Source organism: Octopus sinensis, linkage group LG5, assembly GCF_006345805.1.
Source record: "Octopus sinensis linkage group LG5, ASM634580v1, whole genome shotgun sequence".
NCBI lineage: Eukaryota > Metazoa > Mollusca > Cephalopoda > Octopoda > Octopodidae > Octopus > Octopus sinensis.
In genome coordinates this window covers 25,688,275-25,712,212 of record NC_043001.1, presented here as the reverse complement: position 1 = coordinate 25,712,212, position 23,938 = coordinate 25,688,275, and the positions used below count along the sequence as shown (strand labels likewise).

The 23,938-nt window shown below is 35.7% G+C and overlaps 1 protein-coding gene across 4 annotated transcripts; it reads right to left on the bottom strand.

Moving 5' to 3' along the window:
* Positions 1 to 3,865: 3,865 nt before the first annotated feature.
* LOC115212015 (nucleolin) lies at positions 3,866 to 20,412 on the bottom strand. 4 transcript variants are annotated; one of them, XM_036503248.1, is made up of 14 exons: positions 19,985 to 20,412; positions 14,590 to 14,670; positions 13,058 to 13,114; positions 11,529 to 11,748; positions 11,351 to 11,404; positions 10,704 to 10,775; positions 8,383 to 8,500; positions 8,156 to 8,292; positions 7,887 to 8,022; positions 7,484 to 7,623; positions 6,311 to 6,446; positions 6,039 to 6,178; positions 4,189 to 4,350; positions 3,866 to 4,037 (listed from the first exon to the last, which is right to left on the bottom strand). In XM_036503248.1, the coding sequence occupies exons 1-14, from the start codon at positions 20,003 to 20,005 to the stop codon at positions 4,000 to 4,002; spliced, it is 1,512 nt and encodes a 503-aa protein (XP_036359141.1). In that variant the 5' UTR covers positions 20,006 to 20,412; the 3' UTR covers positions 3,866 to 3,999. The 4 variants fall into 4 exon arrangements, with proteins under 4 accessions (XP_036359141.1, XP_029636667.1, XP_036359142.1 ...); XM_029780807.2 differs by having other exon boundaries at positions 11,529 to 11,750; positions 13,063 to 13,114; positions 19,985 to 20,411; XM_036503249.1 differs by lacking the exon at positions 19,985 to 20,412 and adding an exon at positions 18,918 to 19,971.
* Positions 20,413 to 23,938: the final 3,526 nt, after the last annotated feature.

The window sequence follows — 23,938 nt, the reverse complement described above, 5'->3', positions numbered from 1 at the left end:
GGTGGCACATAAAAAGCACCCACTACACTCACGGAGTGGTTGGCATTAGGAAGGGCATCCAGCTGTAGAAACTCTGCCAGATCTGACTGGCCTGGTGCAGCCTTCGGGCTTCCAAGACCCCAGTTGAACCATCCAACCCATGCTAGCATGGAAAGCGGGCGTTAAATGATGATGATGATATAGTTGGTTAATATTATCTTTAAGAGCAACGTTTTTAGCATAAATTTCAAATAGAGCATACTTCAGTTGTAGTCAACAGCTGTTTCATTAAGATAAACACTGCCAAATGTATAATTACATAATTGTGGTACATAAATCAAATTACTTTAAAACTAGTATTTACCCAAATCATCAAGAGTGTTATGTTATTTATCAGAAAACTAAAAAAATTAAGTATCACAGCCTCGGGCCGACCAAAGCATTGTGAGTGAATTTGGTCTCCAAATATATATATATATAATTTTCTAGATGGTGTAATTTAATTGTTCCTTTTGAATTAATGAAAATTGGTTTTTTTCTAACTTTTTATATATATATTATATTGTGTGAAATTTGATTTAGTATTTCTAAATTGAATTTTTTTCCTTGTAAGTTTTGGATTTTATTCCCTCAAATAATAATTATTATATATATATATATGTATGTATGCGTGTGTATGTTTGTGTCTGTGTTTGTTCCCCCAACATTGCTTGACAACCGATGCTGATGTGTTTACATCCCTGTAACTTAGCAGTTCGGCTAAAGAACTGATGGAATAAGTACTAGGCTTACAAATCCTGCAGTCAATTTGCTCAACTAAAAGGTGGTGCTTCAGCATGGCCAGTCAAAGGACTGAAACAAGTAAAAGAATACCCTTATTGTATGGACATCAAAGTTTGTAACAAGATCCAGATCAGTTGAATTTAAAACAATAATAGTATTTTCCCTCCATTCACCAACATAGAATGATTAAGGTTTGACCAGGAGTACATTAAAACTTCATTTTGCAAACCAATGCAACAATAGCGAGAGTGCAGGTATTGCTATGTCCTTGCTCCGCCCTTGATGTCAAGTGGACAAAGTGTCAACAACACCAAAATGATTACATATAGTTTGTGATAATTCTCTTGACCCCACTGCCCTAAAAATAAAACGTCTTTCATTTTATAATACTCTTTCAGCTGAAATTTTAAAACCTTTAAGACATCTTGACATTTTAAAAACAAATCATCCAGCTAAAGCTAATAAAACTATTACAAAAAAAAACTGAAAGTTGTATCCTTATTTAGACAATTGTAAAACTATATAAAAATAAGAGAATTACCATTATCATCATTTAACGCTTTCATTACTGTATTTATTTTGAGATGCTCCGTGTTTCTTTCAATTATTTTAAACATAAAGAATTTAGTAAAATAACTTAGTTATCATTAAGCTAGTGTTAGGAACGTAAATTGTGACTAAGGCTTGGAATATTTTAATTCAAAACTTATGAAAACAAGACATTTTACCACAGAGCCAGTTCTGGCCAGGTTAGTAACAAAAGGGTTAACATACATTTTCCATGCTAGAATGATTAAGACAGAGCATTCATAACTAGCAGCTGCTATCTTGTTTCCTAAAGAGTACATTTATCTGGCTTGCATGTTCATCACAACATATTTGTTTCATCATTCAGGTACACTAACATTACACATTGAACAAAGAATGCATCCTTTCTTTTTAGCCTTTGCACATTTTCTGCATTTAATGCCCTTGATTTGTTACCATGCAATATTGCACTTTGTGTAAAAACATATAGCCATTCAACCCTTCACTTGGAGAGAATTCTTGTTCCCAACAGGTGCAATAGCTTCTTGAACATTTTCTGCTTTCTTATTTTGGATACTATGTCTTAAGAGCACTCACCTCACCTCCACTGCTGATTAAGTCGCTGAGTAATAGTAGCTATTGAAAGAATGTTTCATGGATACTCATACTAACTACTCAGTATATCTGGTACAAAATCTATTTCAACCTGCCAGTGATCTCTGCATATCATCCATCAACACACAGTAGAATTCCCACCAACTCTTTTTCCGTACATTAAGCATGGCTGTACAGTCCAATATTTCTTGCAACATTTAATTTTAGACTTGATTCTAGGCTGCTTTTGTTTGGAACTCGTTCTTTGATTCAACTTTGCAAAGTGAGTTGTTGGTACAGTTTTTAAGGACACCCAATCTTAAATTCTTTGTTATGATAGAGAGAAGTATAATAAATAGGAAAGAAACAAGAACAAAACTATTGGACAACCAGCCTAAATGCTTGATAAACATTGCTAACAGATGTAATATAAAGCTTGTGTTGCTCTCACAAGTCATTTATCTACCCCTGGTTTTCTTAGGTATCACCACTATACAGGTGGAGGCACATGGCCTAGTGGTTAGAGCAACGGACTCGCAGTCAAGGGATTGTGGGTTCAAATCTCAGACCGTGTAATGAGTGTGTTTATGAGCGAAAACACCTAAGCTCCACACAGCTGCAGCAGAAGGTAATGGTGAACTTCTGCTGACTCTTTCACAATTTTCTTTTACTCTTTCCTACTGCATCTTGCAGCTCACCTGCAACGGACTGGCGTTCTGTCCAGATGTGGACCCTATACGCCAAGGAAACTGGCCCTTATGAGCCAGGCGTGGCTCGAGAAGGAACAAACAAGAAAACCACTACACAGTGTATGGAACCCACATGGACAAACAGATACAAATCCTAATTGTTACTCACCCAATATATGATGATGTTTAGGTAGCTGCTTCCACATTTCAAAACTATGAACTGAAAACAGTACCACAAGTTAACATGAAGTGCAATATGCTTAACAGTCGTTGGAGTCATGCTTTATGAATGTTGTACTAAGGTTTTGGCAAAAAGAAATGGGAATCTGTTACTAGGAACGTCTTTGTCACTCAGTCTGTGCCAACTTGCATAAAGGTCAATTAAAGCCAACAGATAGCTTGACTTCAGCCAATGGAATCAATCTTCTTTCTGTTGTGCCAGTGGTACATAAAAAGCACTCAGCACACTCTGTTAAGTGGTTGGTGTTAGGAAGGGCATCCAGCTGTATAACCTATACCACAAGACAATTGGAGTTTGGCCGGCTCCATGTCAAACCGACCAACATATACCAGTATAGAAGACGGACAATAAACAATCACGATGATTCATTTATGTTTCAGTCATTTGATTGTGGCCATGTTGGAGCACCGTCTTTACTCGAACAAATCAACCCCAGAATTTATTCTTTGTAAGCCTAATACTTATTCTATCGGCCTCTATTGCCAAACTGCTAAGTTACAGGGACATAAACACACCAACATTTGTTGTCAAGTGATGGTGGGGAGGACGACAGGCTTCTTTCAGTTTCCGTCTATGAAATCCACTCACAAGGCTTTGGTTGGTCCGAGGCTAAAGTAGAAGACGCTTTCCCAAGGTGCCACACAGTGGGGCTGAACCTGGAACCATGTGGTTGTTAAGCAAGCTACTTACCACACAGTCACTCCTGTGTCCTATATGATGATGAAACTCAAATCCTCTGTGAAAGAAGTCACAATGGCATTTATCATTTACAAAGCAAGTATCAAATTGCTACTGTCAGTTAATTTCCACTCACAAGAAATAAGCTGGTTGCTGCTTGATATATCACAGTAAAGCATTAACCACACTTCAACACATCCTTTCATTAGCTTTTGTGATTGCACAAAATACTCATTAACAACTCCAGGAAATTATTCAGAAAAAAAAAACACAAAATGCAAATATTTTGAATATTTTAATCAGATTAAATTTACATACAATATCAATGGTGAAAAAAACTCATGATTATGTACAAATGAAATCACATATGTTTAAAACAGAATTTAAAATGACTTTACTGGTGTCATTAGATGTTTGTGATTGAATTCATAAAATAAGGTGAAATGACCATCTATCACTCAATAGGTACAAAAGCCACAGCTCTCACTTCCATGCTGCTAAATACCATCAGTCGCTGTCACTGAAAGTCTTTTTCTTCCCGGTTCCTTTAAAAAACAAACAAGCAAAAAAAAAAAAAATTGTTTAGAAAATATCACAAGTAAATTAATATTCATTTATTTATCTCAAACTTCAAATACAAAACACAAGATCAAAAACAAAAGAAAAGAAAAAAGAAAGAAAAAAGGCCTTACATACCTCCAAAGCTACTTCGTCCTCCACCACCAAAACGTCTGCCACCTCCACCACTACCACCACCACCACTACCACTACCACCACCACCACGTCTGCCATAACCGCCACCGCCACCACCACCACGACGTCCTCCGTAACCTCCGCCACTATGTCTACCACTGTAACCTGCACAATCAAATTTCAAACTAAGAAAATCACACGTCTTAACTCCTGAAAACAATCTATTAATTATCTGGTTTATACAAGGCTTAACCTTTTTTTAATACAAATCCACCTAAAACTGACCTTGGTTCTATGATAGAAATTTCTTGTTTTAAATTAAACTTTGCATCAAAATTTCATGTCAATTTATATTCCATACATTAACTTAATAATAATCATTTGTCTTTTACTTGTTTGTCATTAGACAGTGGCCATCCTGGGGCATCAATTTGAAGAATTTTAGTCAAATGAATTGACTCTAGGACATCTTTTTTTTAAAACCTAGTACTTATTCTATTAATCTCTTATGCCGAACTGCTAAGTTACAGGGTGTAAACACACTAACACTAGTTAACTGGTGGGGTACAAATGCACACATACACACATACGACAAGCTTCTTTCAGTTTCTATCTACAAAAATCCATTCACAAGGCTTTGGTTGCCCTGAGGCTATAGTAGAAGATACTTGCCCAAAGTGACACACAGTGGAACTGAACCCAGGTTTGGAAGCAAACTTTTTACCATAAATCCACGCCTGACAAAGTTATCTTAATAAATTCATTATTTTCAAAAATAATTAAAACAAAGTCAGTGTGATTTAACAGAAATATGGTAATAAAAGGACTTAAAGGTTAAAGTGTGATAAAAAAAATAACTGAACTAGCCACTAAACAATATTATGACGGTCATGAAAAGAATTTCTCATAGACACCTCAAAACTAATTAAAACAGCCAGACGTTAACAAAACAGTCAGCAAATATCTTTGTTGGTCTCGAAAAAAGAATTGTCTATTAACACCTGACTGTAGTGATGAGCTCAATGTCAATATTTAGAGGTACAAAGAAATTAGAAGTTCAATTATCTGAATATAATTTTAACATGTTTACTGCATAAAAGCTGAAGTAAGAACACAACCCTTTAGCATTTAAACCGGCCCTAACTGGCTCAAATATTCTACCTGTTTTATGCTCAAACCAGCCAGCTCTCAACTCTCACACGTACCCTATGATATCATTCTTAAAATATACATTTATATCATCAAAATCTCAAAGCTACAAGGTAACACATAATTAATTGAAAACAGTGTGAGTAAATAAGCATTACATTTGACAAAGTAATCCGATCGTTAAAGGGTTAAATAAAATAGGCGCAGGAGTGGCTGTGTGGTAAGTAGCTTGCTAACCAACCACATGGTTCCGGGTTCAGTCCCACTGCGTGGCATCTTGGGCAAGTGTCTTCTGTTATAGCCCCGGGCCAACCAATGCCTTGTGAGTGGATTTGGTAGACGGAAACTGAAAGAAGCCTGTCGTATATATACATATGTATGTGTGTGTGTTTGTGTGTCTGTGTTTGTCCTCCTAGCATTGCTTGACAACCGATGCTGGTGTGTTTACGTCCCCGTCACTTAGCGGTTCGGCAAAAAGAGACCGATAGAATAAGTACTGGGCTTACAAAGAATAAGTCCCGGGGTCGATTTGCTCGACTAAAGGCGGTGCTCCAGCATGGCCGCAGTCAAATGACCGAAACAAGTATAAGAGAGTAAAATATACCAATATTTAAAATATTTCAGACCAACACCCTATACAATCAGATTGTGTCAGATGTCACAATCCACTCTAACAAAATGAAGTAAATCAAAAGTTACTGTACCTCCACTACTTCTTCCATCACCATCACCCCTGTTTCTAGCAAAGCAACATCGAACAGTTCTGCCATCAATGTTAGAGTCATCATGTTTGTTTAAAGCACTTTTAGCTTTTGATGCAGATTCAAATTCCACAAAAGCAATTCTAAACAAAATAAATAAATGTCCTTTTTCAAGAGCAATCAACAAACATAACTGATGTTAAAAAGGAAAACATACAAATGATCAGCCAGAAATTAAAAACATCCTAAGCGATGCAGCAGCTATCTTTACATACCCCTTTAGCTTTCCAGTATCTGAATACATTGGTATTCGTACATCAGTAGCATCTTTGAAATATGATCGCAAAGAATCCTCTGTTGAATCATAGGATAGATTTCTAATTAACAGCACACTGGATTCTTCAGGTTGATCTAAAATATAAAAAAAAAATCAAGTGTGTGTATGTGTGTGTAGTGGCTATGAGAGGCATCAGATGTAGTGTGCAAGACAGAAGAGTGTGCTGGTATGGATGAGAACAGCTGCATAAAGAAGTACTGATCCCTAACTGTGCAAGGAACCCAAGAAGATGTGAAGTGAGATGGAGCCTCTTAGAGGAGATGACAAGAGACTGAGACTTCTGGCAATTTTCCTGCTTGAGAAGACACAAGCCAAGTGAATTTGAGGTTATCCACATATGCACGCATGTCCTTTTCAGCCATATCCCCACCCCACACCCACACAATACCCAACTTCTGTCAAACTGCCACCAGACTCCTCCCTCATGCACCTCACATGCTGCAGGCCCCTCCACTCTCTCATGTGTCTGTCTACATGCTCCCCATGCCTCACATACCTTCCCTACCTCTTTCCCAACCACTCTAATTTCCCTCATTATCACTTACTACAGTCATGTCTTCCTCATCCCCAAACATATACCCTCACACTCACATGGAACATCCCTCTCTATCCCCTCTGCACAACCTATACTCCCCTCCACTTTCCCCTGTGGATAAACTCCAATACATCACCACACCATCTATTTCTCTCTCCTAACTCCCTTCTCCTACTAGGATAGCCAGATAATTCCTCTTAGTAAGATGACTACCTCTGTCCTTCCATCATACTCCAACCTCCTGTCTGGCACATTAATCCCCTTGATTCACTCCCTCTCTCAACCAAGGGGCCTTTGCCTTGCAAGTTACCCATGCTGGTAAAATGTAAAAGGCACCCAGTACACTCTGTGAAGTAGTTGGCATTAGGAAGGATATCCAGCCATAGAAACCAACCCAAAACAGGTGACTGGAGCCTGGTGGGGCTCTCTGGCTTACCAGCTCCGATTAAACTGTTGAACCCATGCCAGCATGGAAAACAGACATATGATAGGATATTAATGCACACACTAACTTGAGTTAGTTTCAATCCGAATCCCTAACAAATACAAATACAAAAAAAAAAAAGCAAAAATTACCATTAAAGCCACGTCTTCTGTTTTTTGAAGAACCACTTGCATAATCCAAGAACAATTTTTGGTCCCCACACTCAACCCCTTGTTTATTTTCAACAGCATCCTTTACTTCTTCAGCACTACTAAACTCAATGTAGGCAAACCTAGGTGTAAAAAAAAAAAATAATAATAATAATGAGACAAAAACATACGCAGTAGTTTTACTAATATTATAAATAGTTTGAGTTAAGCCTTGCACATGGGAACCCTCTCGTTTCTAAAATTTTTGACAAGCCCTTTCTTATTTGAACTATTAAAATCTAGTCGCTTTTTGCAAAACTACTGCAAAGACCTTTATCTAATATGACAAAACAAGAACACCCAAACATATGATTCTCTAATTGATAAGCAATTCAATAAAGCTTACCCTCTATGTGCATTCCCCCTGAATGGAATTCTAACATTTTGTGCATCAGGGAATATCTCCATCAGATTGTTCCTGATACTATCTTCTGAATCATCGAAGGACAAATTCTTCACAAACAGGGATTTTGAATCATCCTCTGTAGAAGGGGAAGAGAAAAAGAAAGTTCATCAACTTCAACTGAAATTTGCAGTGTTCAGTGAATCACCACAACAGGACATCTTGTGCAATTAAAAGAAAAAAAAAAAATTCAGGAAAACAAATCAACATACCCTTGCTCCTTTCTGGTTTTGATGCCCCTAAGGGTCTACCTTTTTCAAATGCCAACATAGACCCTTTATATTCAAGATTTTTCATTGCTAAAACTGTATCAAGATCATCAGGATTAGCTAAGTCAATGTGGGCAAACCTATAACAGAAAGCAATAAAAACGAATGAGGATAAAGTAGAGAAAAGGACACGAAATGTAAAATGGCTAATAAACTATTGTAATACATACATTCTGTCATTACGCTTGCGAACAGATGTAAATGCAATTCCCTTCTTCTTAAGAAATTTCTCAAGCTTCTCAATGGTCACTTCCTGGGGAACATTTCTGCACAGAACAGTAACAGGTTCTGAAAAGGAAGATTAAAAAAATAAAGACTCAATACTAGCTTACTTTAATAACCAATGATATAGTCAGCAGTAAATAATGAACAGCAGTAAATAATCAACTCATATTTTATTACAATTTCTATGAATAAAAAAAATCAAAAAGAGCTTATATTAGGTATCACTGCAGAGCTCCATAGAAGGGAGACAAGCACAGCTTGACTACACAAAAACATGCTTTTGCCTGATGTCAAAATACATTTTTTCCTACTGACAGCTTTATACCATTCGAAAGTTCTGGGCGTGAACTTTCTTCTCGTATACTTTTCCTCAAAATCTGACACTTCCCTATTATGGCAGGTCCCCTCAATTACAATCATATTTCAACCCATTGAGTTTGACTACACAAAAACATGCTTTGCCTGATGTCAAAATACATTTTTTCCTACTGACAGCTTTATACCATTCAAAAGTTCTGGGCGTGAACTTTCTTCTCGTATACTTTTCCTCAAAATCTGACACTTCCCTATTATGGCAGGTCCCCTCAATTACAATCATATTTCAGCCCATTCACAATGTTTGTCCCACTTTTTGTTTCTGACTGCTGAATGCTAGACCTTGTTCAAGTTCAATGCATTTGAGCACTATAACTTGATTTGTGTTGAAAATGATACAGCCATGAAGGAGACTTTTGCTTTATTTTACTGAAAAAATTGCTGGAGGTAGGTCAGGTAATCCTTATGAAATACAAAAGTGAAAATTTTACTGTTAGAAAAGAACATATTTTCTTCAAGATTTTTATGTAATAAGAAAGAAAAGTTTCTCACAAATTCAATACAGCCATTGGTGAATCTGACTATGAAATGGTGCAAAAAGGCGAAGTCAATACAAAGGGGACTACCATGACTGCCCATATAGGATTAATGCATACTGATACTACTTGTCAAACACCAGTCTGACTAGCTATCCATATGTATGTGTAAGAAAGAACAGATTTATTAAGAAAAAAAACTGCTAGGTGTAAAGGTGTGTGTGTTTCTTTTCTTTTTTTTTGATTGCTTAAATCTCAGCAAGAACTACCCTTGGTTAAAAAAAACTCTTGTGTTCTTTCATATTAATCAATAAAATGTGTTTATGAAGAGAAAAACTATTGAAAGACATCAATATATGTCAGAGTGACAAAGAAACGAGGAAGGTACCAGGTGGCTGTGGGATGTGTTAGAAGCAACAGTTAATTCTCCCTTAACCCTTTAGTGTTCGCATTATTCTGCCACAATTAATGCTTCTTCATCCACATTGTTTTGAACTAATCATGCATTATCTTGTAGCTATGAGATTTTGATGAGGTAGCTGTTAATTTTTAAAATGATATTGTAGGGTTGGTGTGAGAGACCAGATCTGGCCAGTTTGAACATAAAACAGGCAGAATACTTTTGGCCGGATATGGCCGGTTTAAATGCTTTTTTGTTTGAAAATATTTTCAAGAACGTTTTTTTTTTCTACTGAAAAGGCTCCTTCTATCCTTTTCAAGTTCATAGTGTAAAAAAAAAAAGGGGGGAATGAAGGGTAAGGGGAAGAAAAAACCCACAAACTTTCCAAAATTTTTTTTTCATAAAAAGCTTCACCCCATCATTTCCAAGGCTGTGGTAAAATATATTTTTTAAAATTGGAAAAATCCCTGTCAAAAGGTTCTAATATGAAACTCCACTGTTTGTAGCCAATTTTAATAGGCCACTAAAATTTTATTGGAATGCTATCACGTCCCAAAATTCAAGTCCCCATGGCTTGTACTTTTGGATTTAGCTAGATCTGAAATTGACTGTTTGTTACATGCAACAAAATAGACTTTACATAAATATTTCAAAAATTGCCCCCCAAAAAAGCAGGCAACTGCTATCCCATGAACACTATTAATCTGTGTAATTTGAAGATATTATCACCTCAGTTTCAAAGATATGACCTCACAAATATGGCTAATTAATTTAAACCTAATTAAGCAAGGTATTGACCAATTTGCTGACCATTCAAATTGTCATATATATTCATCTAAATTTCACAAATTAGGTATCAAAATGTTTCTTTTTGGATTCTCTCCAAGAATTAGATTTAAATTTTTCAAATATTCATAGTGATTCTTATTTATATACAAAAATAGTCAATATATACATATTCACTAGTTGGTTTGAACACGCATACGTTAAACTTTCGAAATTCAAATTTCCTTACCATCAACTTTAGCTTTTTTGGCATTTTTACCATCATCCGTTTCCTTTTTACGCTTCTTGGCCTCTTTTGACCCTGTTGTAGACAAAAATTGAAAAGATCTTACCAGTATATCTAGTATCATTAATATTCTATTTGTAACTAGTTAATAAATAGAAACAACAGTCTATGTAGCAGTTATGAAACATTATTAACCCTTTAGCGTTCAGATTATTCCATCAAACATAATGCCTATTGATTCCCATTGATTTGAATTAATCATGCATTATCTCATATCTTCAATATCTTGATGGTGTAATTACTTAATGTAGAATAACATTGTAAGGTAGGTGTGAGAGCCTGGATCTGGTCAGTTTGAACATAAAGCAGATTAACTGTTTTGGCCGGATATGGCCGGTTTAAATACTAAAGGGTTAAACATTCGTAAATAGAGAAATTAAGCCATAAATAAAGGAAACTTCATATAAGAATCACATGCAATGATTTACAGATAAATATATGAAATCGAGTGATCTAAAAATGTAATAAGAAACCAAGATAATGTATCAAACATTCTGAATGTTATTTAGCAAGGAAAAACTGAATAAATTAAAAATACTAGAAGAAACCACAGATTGGCAGAATATCAAAAACAATTTGAAAATACTCACCATCTTTCTGTTTATCATTTGTTTTTTCAATGGCCTTTGATTTAGGAGCATCATCTAAATTTTAAAGCAGAGATGTTATGTTTTAGTTTAATAAAAGAGAAACACTTGCTAGTGAAATTATTTACCAAGACATCTTAATTCGTTATCAATTATTAACTGACTAAAAAAGGCTGTATACCTTCACTAGTTTCTTCTTCACTAGAATCCTCTTCTTCATCAGAGTCACTAGATTCAGCAGCTGCTACAGGTTTTTTCACCTTTGCCTTTTCTTCTTCCTCATCATCATCTTCTTCATCTTCCTCCTCCTCCTCTTCTTCTTCCCCTTCCTCACTGTCACTTTCCTCATCCTCACTGCTTTCTTCCTCTTCTTCCTCACTGTCACTAGATTCTACCTTCTTAGCTACATGCAAAACAAAAGTAAGTTGTTAATGAAAGAATAAAGCAGTATAATCTATTCAAGGTAGAAAAATTTTAATTTCTTCAATGTATACATCAAGTCCAATATAGAGTAAATTATTCTGCCTTGGACTTCTTATATCACTCACAAATCACAAGACTATAAACAACTATAAGTAGATGGATGGAAGCACTCCGTCGGTTACGACGATGAGGGTTCCGGTTGATCCGATCAACAGAACAGCCTGCTCGTGAAATTAACGTGTAAGTGGCTGAGCACTCCACAGACACGTGTACCCTTAACGTAGTTCTCGGGGATATTCAGCGTGACACAGAGAGTGACAAGGCCGACCCTTTGAAATACAGGTACAACAGAAACAGGAAGTAAGAGTGAGAGAAAGTTGTGGTGAAAGAGTACAGCAGGGATCACCACCATCCCTGCCGGAGCCTCGTGGAGCTTTTAGGTGTTTTCGCTCAATAAACGCTCGCAACGCCCAGTCTGGGAATCGAAACCGCGATCCTACGACTGCGAGTCCGCTGCCCTAACCACTGGGCCATTGCGCCTCCACTATAAGTAGAACACATTTCACAAATAAAAAATCAAATACACAGCAAATCCAGATTATTTGAAAAACCTAGATATGGGAAAAACTCAATGAAATCTTGACTTTCACCCCTATAGACACACCTTGTTGAAAGCAAGCCAGTGTTAGCAACAGGATGTGCATTCAGCTGTACAATGTCTGCATTGAATTTCATCTACTTCAGGCAAAGATAGAAAAGTGGATGTCAACCCTTTAACATTCAAATTATTGTGAAATGTAATGCTTGTTTTATTCACATTATTTTAAATTAATCATGCTTCAAGAATTCAATGATGTGATTGTTCATTTTTAGAATGACATTGTAGGATAGGTGTGAAAGGCCAGATTTGGCTGGTTTGAACATAAAATGGGTAGAAATATTTGAGGCAAATGTGGCCAGTTTAAATTCTAAAAGACTAAAACTTTTGATATACACATATTCATTCAAGCCCTTTGTCAATGAAACCCCAACTGTGAAAGATACTCACTAACCTTTTGTTACATTTCTTACTCTAACCCATTCTCAATTAAATTCTCTTGCTAACTTTTCCCATTTAATAATCCAGTCAAATGTAACAGAGAAACAGCTCATCTTTCCACTCATTTTCATTTTACTTCTACCCTCAGTCACTCTCTATCCTTTGACAGCTTTTCATTTCCACACTACTTCCTTAGTGTAACAACAAATAAAAAAATCATTATTATATTTGGATAATACTCATCAAGCCTTACCAGGTGTCTCTTTGCTTTTTGTCAGCTTCTTAGTTTTCATAACAGGAGCTACCTAAAAATAAGCAATATTTTTTTCCTTAAGCATATTTAAAATTTTTATTTGAAGCATCACTATTGTAAACTGCAAATTCACAAGTTAAAATTTCATATTTTCTAAAACTGCTTTTGACATGCAACTTGCAGCTGCAGATTAAACATAAGTAAAATAAAACTGACATTTCCAAAGCAGATATTCCATTTTCTCTTATTCTTTTATTTGTTACAGTCATTTGACTGCGGCCACGCTGGGATGAGGTAGTGAGGCATGACCTTCGAACATTGGGCCTCACAGAGGCAATGACAAAAGATCGAGGCACTCAAAAGTACCTTGGATCGTAGGGCAACATGCTGTGCATGAGGAGACCTATTGAGTCAAGTACATCAATATCAGTATCAAATGGAAATTGTAGTTGTGACCCCCTTGCTGGTAGCACATAAAAAGCACCATCCAAATGTGGCCAATGCCTGTGCTGCTTTGACTGGCTTCCATGCCGGTGGCATGTAAAAAGCACATCTGATCATGATCAATGCCAGCTCCTCTGGTCTCTGTGCTGGTGGCACATAAAAAGCATCCACTACACTCTCGGAGTGGTTGGCATTAGGAAGGGCATCCAGCTGTAGAAACACTACCAGATCAGATTGGGGCCTGGTGCAGCCTCCTGGCTTCCCAGACCCCAGTCGAACCATCCAACCCATGCCATCATGGAAAAGGGATGTTAAACGATGATGATGATGAATGCACAGAAGACAGAATAAATACATTAGAGTATTGGAGAGACTGCAAGGCAATTTGCTGCCTCAACTCATTTAATACATCTCTGTATATGAGTCTGCAAGATATATATGCATATCTGTGTGTATATATATATATATATATATATATATAGTGTCAGATGAATAAGGCACTTAAAGGTAAGGCACCAGGTTAGGTCTGAATTAAAATGCATGCACAGCAATTATAAACAAATACCAACATTGGTACAGAAGTAGTGGCAGAAGGATACTCAGGTTATGTATACAATTAATTGAAATCAACTGAGTATACTGTCAGCCTTTGGGCTAATTCAGAAATGCACATTTTATATATATATATATATATATATATATATATATAACATAATAATGGTTTAAAATTTTGGCACAAAGATAGCAATTTCAGAGGAGGAGTTAAATCAATTACATCAAATTATTTTATCAACCCTGAAAGGATGAAAGGTAAAGTCAATCTCAAAAGAATTTGAACTCAGAATGTAAAGACAGATGAAATACTGCTAAACATTTTGCCTGGAGCACTAACGATTCTGCTACCTCACCACCATAATAATTTTTTCTACTATATATACACACTATCCAAAAAATTTTCTTACATATTCCAAACACTCAACGACCATCAATTTTACAGGTACTATACTACTTTATTCATAATTGAGGTCTACTAGACTTTTGATACAAATAAAGCAAAATGAAAAGAATAATAAAATAACTTACAACTTCCATTTCTTCTGATTCTGAAGAGGAATCCTCTGAAGATTCTTCAGGTTCTACAGGTTTTACAAACTTTTTTGGAGTCTAGCGCAAATAATAAAAATACTAATTGAAACCACTATCAACACAAACAGGTATTTTTCTGTACAAAATTTCATCTTTTCTGCTGGATCTTAATTTTATATTAACACATCAAGACTCTTTGGTTCCACTTTCAGAGAAGTTGTCTAAGTTTTTTATTATTATTAAACTTTTTCAAACTTTTTACTAAAAAGAAATGTCTTCAAAGTTAGTGATGTTTGATTTCTTATGGCCATAAAATCAGGGGTCTTTTTTTTTGTATGATTTATTACTTTCAAAGAATGCAAAGAAATGTATCTTCCATAATAATATTAACATAAATGACATCATAATCTGCACGAAGCTCAGACTGGGAGGACCTTACTGTAGATATGAAATTCATCAGCATTGGAAACAAAAATTCTCAGTATACAAGAATAAATGATCATTGACACAGTTGAATTATAAGAAACATATGCAAAAATAAATACATTCAAATCATAAATTACAAATTATTGACAGGGCAAACAATGGTTCACAATTTGAAAACAGTTGCATCAAAATTCTGTTAGATGCTTGAATTTTGTGAACTATTTTGAAAACGAAACAAACATTTTATAGCAATGGCATAACTACAGATGTGTACCCCTCTGACTTTGTGTCCTCATAACTTCCAGGAAAATAGATACTTTTTAATGAAATTTTCAACAAATACCACTTAGATGCTGTGGATTCAGAGTATATAAAGATTTATGGGAAAGAATTTTTTGAGTGGAGTGGATTCACACAATCTGACTTTTTTCCCTTCGCGACTTTCAGGAAAACGGATATGTTTTAGTAAAATTTTATACAAATACTTTTGAAATGACATAGATTAAAATTATTAAGAAATTTGCGGGGAAAATTTTTTCTGGGAGGAGGGGGAGGAATTTCAGATCAGGAAGACTAAATAAGTTGGAACTACTTTGGGTAATTTTTGGTTATCTCACCCAGCCCCATTAAAAAAAATTGGGCTATCTTCCCGCCAAAAAATTGAGTTAATATGGCAACAAGAGATTGGATTAAAAGAGATCCATTTGATTCAATACTTCAACACATTGCTGACGTTTGGCCTCCTCTAATAGGCATAGTATGATTTATTATAAAAATATCAGATTCAGCAAGATGTTTAATTTTTTACCATTTTCATGTTTATTAATTTTTTTCAGTTTTGTATGATTTGTTATAAAAAATATTATCAGATTGAAAATGATGTTTCATCTTTCCATTTTTTATGTTTATTATTTTTTTTTATTGAGGGCTAAACATTTTATTTGAAGGAGATAACCAAAAATAGATATTTTTTTGTAAAACGGGGGGGGGATGGCCCAATTTTTTAATGAGGGTGAGATAACCAAAAAGTACCCTACTTCATTTTGACGGAGATTTTCCCCATTTTTTAACCACAGCCTTTGAAATGATGGGGTGGGGGCATCTTCTTGTGAAAAAAGTTTTGAAAATTTTTTGTACACCCCCATTCGATCCCACTCCAGACCAATTTTGGTCAATTTTTTTTTGCACTTCAAAACCATGGGAAGAGCCTTTTCAGTAAAAAAAAAATTTCAAAAATTAATATTTTCTGAGGAAAAAGTGAGTGATTTAAGGGAGATTTGGCAGGTGTTTCTAGCACATCCCAAGACAACCCTCCTCATTTCTTTCTCACTCTCGAATGTATTGATATTTTTCAATATTTTGCTCCCCAATAAATACATTTATATGCTATAAAAAAAATTGAAAAATTATGATTTTTTTTTTTGCAACCTCACACCCTGCCCCCGATTGTTTGTTAGAGCCTGAGAAGATCATTACTGGCATTTATCCAGTGATTTAAAAAAAAAAGAGCTATGTAAAAGACAATTCATTTTAATAGCATACTTTACTGTTAAAAAAATGTTTTTTCTTATACACACACACGGTTTCGCTTGATTGAGGTGGGGTATATTCAACCAATGGACCGCGCACGTGTTACTTCAGTATCACCATTCCATAAAATATGCTTAATGGGAGAAAAATATTGAAAAAACATCAATACATGTGAGAGTGGGATGTGCTAGAAACAACAGCCAAATCTCCCTTGAATCGTACACCTTTTTCCACTGAAAATACTTACATTTTATTCTATTTTATTTTTTTTATCAAAAAGGCTCCTCCCATAGTTTTTAAGTTAAAAAAATTGGTCCGGAGTGGGATGGTGAGGAATGTGGTGGGGGGTTTAAAAGTTTTTTCACAAAAAGATGCCCCCTCCCACTCATTTCAAAGGCTGTGGTGTAATAAAAAAAAGGGGATGGGGGGAATCCCCGACAAAACGGAGTAGTTACAACTTCTTTGGTCTTCCTGATCCGAAATTCCTCTCCCCACTCCCTCGGGAAAATTTCCCCACAAATTTCTTTATAATCATAATCTATGCCGCTTCAAAGGTATTTGTATAAAATTTCATTAAAAAATTTTCATTTTCTTAAAAATTATGAGAGAAAAAAAGGCTCAAAATACAGATCTTCACCCGAGCATAACCCCCCACCCAGCCTGCTGGGTGTTAACAAGAATGTAGAAAACGAATATGAAAAAAAAAAATTGCGCCAAGACCCGGGGGGAGGGGTCAGAAAATTCACAAAATCCGATTTTTCCGTCATAACTTTCGGTAAAATGGATATATATATATATAAATTTTTTTTTTTTTAACAGAAACCCATGTTTTTGGTTATGGATGATCCGATTCTGAAAAAAAAGATTTTAAAAATCGCATTTAAAAAATTTCAACCGTTCCCCACCCCTTCAGTTCTCACTTTTTCCGGAAATTTCCTATTTTTCTACCTATTTCCCGGAAAAAGTGGAAAATGAGGCGGGGGGATTAAAATTTTGAAAATGCGATTTCTGAAATTTCTTTTTTCAGAATCGAATCCTCTATAACCAAAAACGTGGGATTCTATATGAAAAAAAAAAAAAAAGCGAAAGTTATGACGGAAAATCGGATCTTGTGGATTTTCTGAAAGCCCTCCTCACCCTGCACGGGTCGTTAGCGCAATTTTTTTCATATTCATTTTCTACATACTTGTTAATACCCAGCAGGCTGGTTTATTATCGTGTAAGTTTTCTGACCCCCACCCCCAGAACTCTTTCCCATAAATCCCTATATATTTTAAATCCAGCGCTATTTGTTGAAAATTTCGATAAAAAGTATCCATTTTCCTGGAAGTTATGAGGATGCAATGTCGTGGTGGGTCGGGGTACACATATGTAGTTATGCCACAGCAACAAATGATATACGATTTTGATAAATGGTTGTACTGGAAAGGATTACATAGTGTGAGAAAATGGGAGTTGGGGAAAAAATTCTTCAAACTAACTTAGACATATTTTGAAATTTTAATCTCCTTTACGTTTTTTGTTATTTTAATTGCAATGTCATGGCCGATTGACATCGTATTTCACTTCATTGCTCACATATAAATAAATTCTAAGATAGTATAAAACAAGACGATTAGTTTAGGTTCAGTCACGACAAATACCTCCAGAAACTAATCAAAAGTTTGCAAACAAATCTGTTTCTTTTGCAAAAAGCATTGGATTTTAAGGTTACGTTAAAAATTACCAAATTGACATAAACACTGTGTACACAAAATACAATCTTGTCTACATTCATACATTTTTAACCCTTTCTATACAAGGTTTATTATTTCTTTATTGCCCACAAGGGGCTAAACATAGAAGGGGCAAACAAGGACAAAGGGGTTAAGTCGATTACATCGACCCCAGTGCGTAACTGTTACTTAATTTATCGACCCCGAAAGGATGAAAGGCAAAGTCGACCTCGGCGGAATTTGAACTCAGAACGTAATTGCAGACGAAATACCTATTTCTTTATTACCCACAAGGGGCTAAACAAGGACAAAGGGATTAAGTCGATTAAATCGACCCCAGTGCGTAACTGGTACTTAATTTATCGACCCCGAAAGGATGAAAGGCAAAGTCGACCTCGCGGGAATTTGAACTCGGAACGTCACGGCAGACGAAATACGGCTACGCATTTCGCCCGGCGTGCTAACGTTTCTGCCAACTCGCCGCCTTCCTATACAATGTTTCTGCTTACAGAACAAAATGGGTTAAGAATAATCCGACCATAATAAGAAATAATTTCTCATTCATGACAAAGCAATTAAGATAACCGAACAACGTACAATAACAGACAACATGGAATTTAAACAGTATATGACTGAAAAGTGCATAATGATTACCTCATACCCCTTTTCATGGCGCAGCTTAGCCTCCACCGTAGACTCACAATACCGGTTAGTGGGTGTTGTTGCAGGTTGACACCAGCTTGCACACAAACCAGGAAATCCATTGCAGCATTCAGAATCATTTGCACGGTAACCATTTATCGAAACACGGCCAAATCAAAACGATATCGCAGCCAATGGCTTATATTTCGGTACCCCTCGAGCCAAATGGCATTACCGACCGACACACGAGGAACCACGACAGCCAAATTCACCGCATGGGTGAAAAGACGCACGTACCAAAGCGACACCATAATTGCGAAAATTTACCGAATCGAGATCTTGTTTGTTTAATCAGTATAATGTAATGATTTAATCATTATTACAAATTATATTTGTAAATTCTAAGTCTAAAATGCTTGATCTATTAAAAAAAACAAAACTCTTAACCTAATTGATTTTTAATTAATATTTATAGATGGACAATAAAAGTATCTCATTTTTTAAAAAAGTTATTATACTTTAGAACTAAGGTACTAATATATAATAAAGTAGAAGTAGATTTAACTTCTTAAATCTCTGCAGCATTATGTGTTTAATTTCCTTTGATCATATATATTTATATGTCATCTTTGTCAATTCAAACTCCTGCATCAAGTACCACCAGACATTTCTTCAACAATGAATGGCCTAGTTATAAACTGAATGTTTAAAATTAGGGATATGCTTTTTCTATTTCAATGAACCAGCAATCAGATCAAGCAGTGAAAGCTATTAAGGTTTAAAAAAAAATACCCGATATTTTAAATTTTAAGTTATTTATTTGCCATTAGGTAAATATATATATAGATATTGAATTTTCTCAAAGCCATCATAATACAAGCTTTAACCGATCGTTATTTTTGCTGTGATTTCTTTGGAGATGCACTCCCATCTATAAATACTCTTAAAAAATGTGGATTCCGTCCCCATTTGCTTGGATTTCAGGTTTTATATTGCAATTCTAACCTGCTTATAAATAAATTGATATATTCAAAATATCTCGTCTCTAAATAAAAGAGGAAACCAACATAACAACATACCTTATTCTTTTTAGCAGCCATTTCACTTTGTTTTCTGGAATATTATATCGAACAAAATTTTCACTTGCTCTGAATTTTCTCTGTAAAAGAAGAATGAATACGTGCGCACAGTCTAATTCACTTTATGGCGTAGCCACTACGATATAGTTTCGTATTTACTGATTAAATATCTCCAGAATTTGATTTTGTTTTTATTATAGAGATAATGATTGTTAGTAACGAAACAATTATTAATTCAAATTTCACCTAATACGATTCCAAAATATTACATTAAGATTTTTTTTTTTAAAACAATGAAGCACTGTATTTGAGATTTCAAAAGTTGGAGGAAGAGCAAATAAAAGTCAACACTAATAATGCGTATGAAATCTCGAACGTCTATACACAACAGAGAAAGGAACCTTAAACTCAAGAAAAACGTAATATAGATAAAATGGCTGATGGGAAAATATCTCGGAGCGTATTCTGCATGCTGGTGTAACAAGGGAAATAACTCCAGTAAGATCAGTTGATCGAAATTTTTGGATAAGATAGACTGCGTAGATTAGAATGGATCCAGAATAGATTAGAATTGAGCTGCTCTTTAAAGCAACTAGAGAAAGCAACAGTAATTTTTCGGTCTTATCAGGCCTCATATTCTTTCTCATGAATTTACTGTTCTACAGACATTCATTTTGATTTAATTTCTTTTCTCCTTCAATCTAAGTTAGATTGATTTATATATAATGTTCTATCATTAATTTTTCTTTTACTTCAGATAAATGTAAAATCAGACTATTTAACAACAGCAGCCAATTATCATAATCTGTCCCCAAAACCCAAAACTTTTTACTCAGTCATACAATTAGGTTCATTCTTGGCTTTATGTTTTTCAAACCAAACCATCAAATCAGAGACACTTTTTAATAAATTTCTACTACTTCTCTACTACTAATCAATTAGATGCACTTGTTTATATTCCCCACAAATTAGAACTAGTATCTTGTCTACATGTTTGTACTCTAAACTAGAATTTAGCAGTTTTACTTGGGCACCTTATTCCACCCATTTCACCTTCACCTATATCATCCCGACTTCTTTCCTTTCATTTCTCTTCTTATATTCCTTTTTTTTTTTTCAATATTGCCAATTATGATATATGTAGCAAATTTCATATTGTTTCTCAAATGCATTAACAATTACTAGGCCAAGAACAAAACAAAATTGCAATTCTTCAGAATTCTTGAAATAAATATTTGATACCATGCATTCACAGCATTAAGTTCTTTAGTTAGTTTGTGGTTCCCCTAAGACATTAATTCTATTATATACTTACCAAAAAAACCTCCTTCTGGAAACTTTTCTGACTCATTATTAGAAGGATATGTGTGTGTGTACATATGTATGTGCCTACATATATATATGTATGTACACACAAATATATGTATGTAATTCATAACAGGGAATTGGACCCCCCCCCCCCACACACACACACACCATCTTTGTGCTTCTATTATTTATCAGAATCTACACTCAGAATTTATTTGTGTCACCTCTCAAATTTGCAATGATTTCAGGTGAAACTGAGTCCAATTCACATAGCTCAACCCAATCCATTGTGCAATCTTAGGTTAGCTACAAACTTGAGTTACTTCATTTTCAGACAGTCTGCTTTAGTTACTTAGCAATCTTCTCCAAGATCTAGATTTCAGATTCACATTAAGTTTTCTTGTACATGGCCATTGCCAGCCACCACAGGCACGTAAAAAGCACCATCCGTACATGGCCGATGCCAGCGCCACCTTGACTGACTTCCGTGTCGGTGGCATGTAAGAACCACCAACCGATGATGGCCATTGCCAGCCTCCCTTGGCACCTCTGCCGGTGGCACATAAATAGCACCCACTACACTCACGGAGTGGTTGGCGTTAGGGAGGGCATCCAGCAGTAGAAACACTGCCAGAACAGACTAGAGCCTGGTGCAGCCTCCTGGCTTCCCAGATCCCAGTTGAACCGTCCAACCCATGCTAACATGGAAAACAGGCGTTAAAAGATAAACGATGAGTCTTGCCTTATTTACTTTCTTCCTTCCACACAAAAGTAGCCCACTGCTACAAGCTTTGGGATATTCTATTGCAACTGACTAACATTCATATTTACTTACAATACATTGTAGATGTGGAAAACTGTATTGGTTGAATAAAATCTATAAAAATAAACTAAATCATTTTGTGTCAGTTCATTTTAGTGCATCTATAACTGCTACTCACAGCCTTACCCAAACTTCTTATTAATTACATACATATTATGTGTGTGTGTGTGTGTGTGTGTGAAAGAGAGAGAGAGGTCTCTCTCTCCAAAAAAAACTACACTTTTAAAACTCTAGAGTCAACAGTGTAACATGTTTGTGACTGCAGTGCAGCTTATGAGTGATCTAATAATAACTACATTATACGATGTCAGCTGTTGACTTACATGTATTAGAGTAAATGTATGCTTAGTGCATAAACAATATGTTGCAAGTTAAATAATGAATTTTTAGAAGGGTAAGATATTTATGTGAAATTACTTTTACAAAAAACTTTTCTAATTTTGCATTAAGTCTATGGTGAAGATTGTTTGAAGGTTACAATTGGTACCAGTACTGTCCTAGATATAGGGGCAGTACTACACTATGGGTCTTATTTGAGACTTATAAGAAACCATTAACGGCCTCCGTGCCGGTGGCACGTAAAAGACACTAATCAAGCATTATCGTTACCAGCATCACCTTACTGGCACCTGTGCCGGTGACATGTGTAAAAGATTCAAGTGAGGTCGTTGCCAGTACTGCCTGACTGGCCCCATAGTTCCGCCTGACTGGCTCCCCATACCGGTGGCCTGTAAAAAGCACCATCTGAACATGGTTGATGCCAGTTCTGCCTGATTGGCTCCCGTGCCGGTGGCACATAAAAAGCACCCACTACACTCTTGGAGTGGTTGGCGTTAGGAAGGGCATCCAGCTGTAGAAACTCTGCCAGATCAAGATTGAAGCCTGGTGCAGCCATCTGGTTCACCAGCCCTCAGTCATTCGTCCAACCCATGCTAGCATGGAAAGCGGACGTTTAATGATGATGAGATCTGAAGTATTTTCTAGTATTAAAGAGGAAGGCTGGTCTTTGTGATGAGGCTTCAGTCATGATATGTGTGTAGCATTGCCAAGAAAATCATCAGAGATAGTGATATCTCATATTTGTAAAAACTTTGAGGGTTGGTTTCAATTGCATATTGTCCAAGACTAGAAAATCAGAGGTACAGTACAGTTTCCTTTCTATAAGCAGTGATTCTTCCTTTATGCAGTTGAATGAAACAAGATTAATATCTCCCTTTTGGAAAATATTTTTGAGGTCTCTTTTCATGGAGGCAATGGTGGTTTGTGGTGAGATACCATGCTTGCATGTTGATGATGTCTGTACTGAAGGTCAAGAGAAGAATGAGAGTTATTTGTAGTTAGAGCAAATAGGTCACACATAAAACTAAGTGTTAGGAATATGAATGAGTGGTGATGCTTATTGTTGCAACATTCAGAATTTGGGTTCAGCTTTTGTGATAATAATTTTGGTACAAGAGGAGTGTGTGGGCTAAGAAGAGGTTAACCTTTCTGGTCTATTGCTCTTGCCTCCAACACCTTAAAAGAGGACATAACAAAGGAGCCTTTATGTGATTGCTTCATCTGCTAGACATAACAGCTGAATCTTTTTCAAGTAAGTCCCCATTGTCTTTAAAAGGAAACATAATGGAGACCATAGTCCTAATTACTATAAAAGCAGAAAGGTAACAGCTGGATTGCATTTGGTAACAGGTGTCCTGGTCCAGGATATACCTAAGGCTAAAAAAACAACATCACTATAGTTATAAACATAGTTATTAACAATTCTTTAATTTAATACTTTGAGTCTTTCTCCCTCATCAATTATCACTTGTACAGCCTCTTAG

Bases quoted from the DNA above. Each gene is read 5' to 3' on its own strand.
- LOC115212015 (XM_036503248.1), bottom strand. From the start codon at position 20,005: ATGGCTGCTAAAAAGAATAAG. The intron at 14,671-19,984 runs GTATGTTGTTAT...TATTTGCGCTAG, and splicing joins TGGCTGCTAAAAAGAATAAG to ACTCCAAAAAAGTTTGTAAA. The intron at 7,624-7,886 runs GTAAGCTTTATT...TTTTACACCTAG, and splicing joins AGGGGGAATGCACATAGAGG to GTTTGCCTACATTGAGTTTA.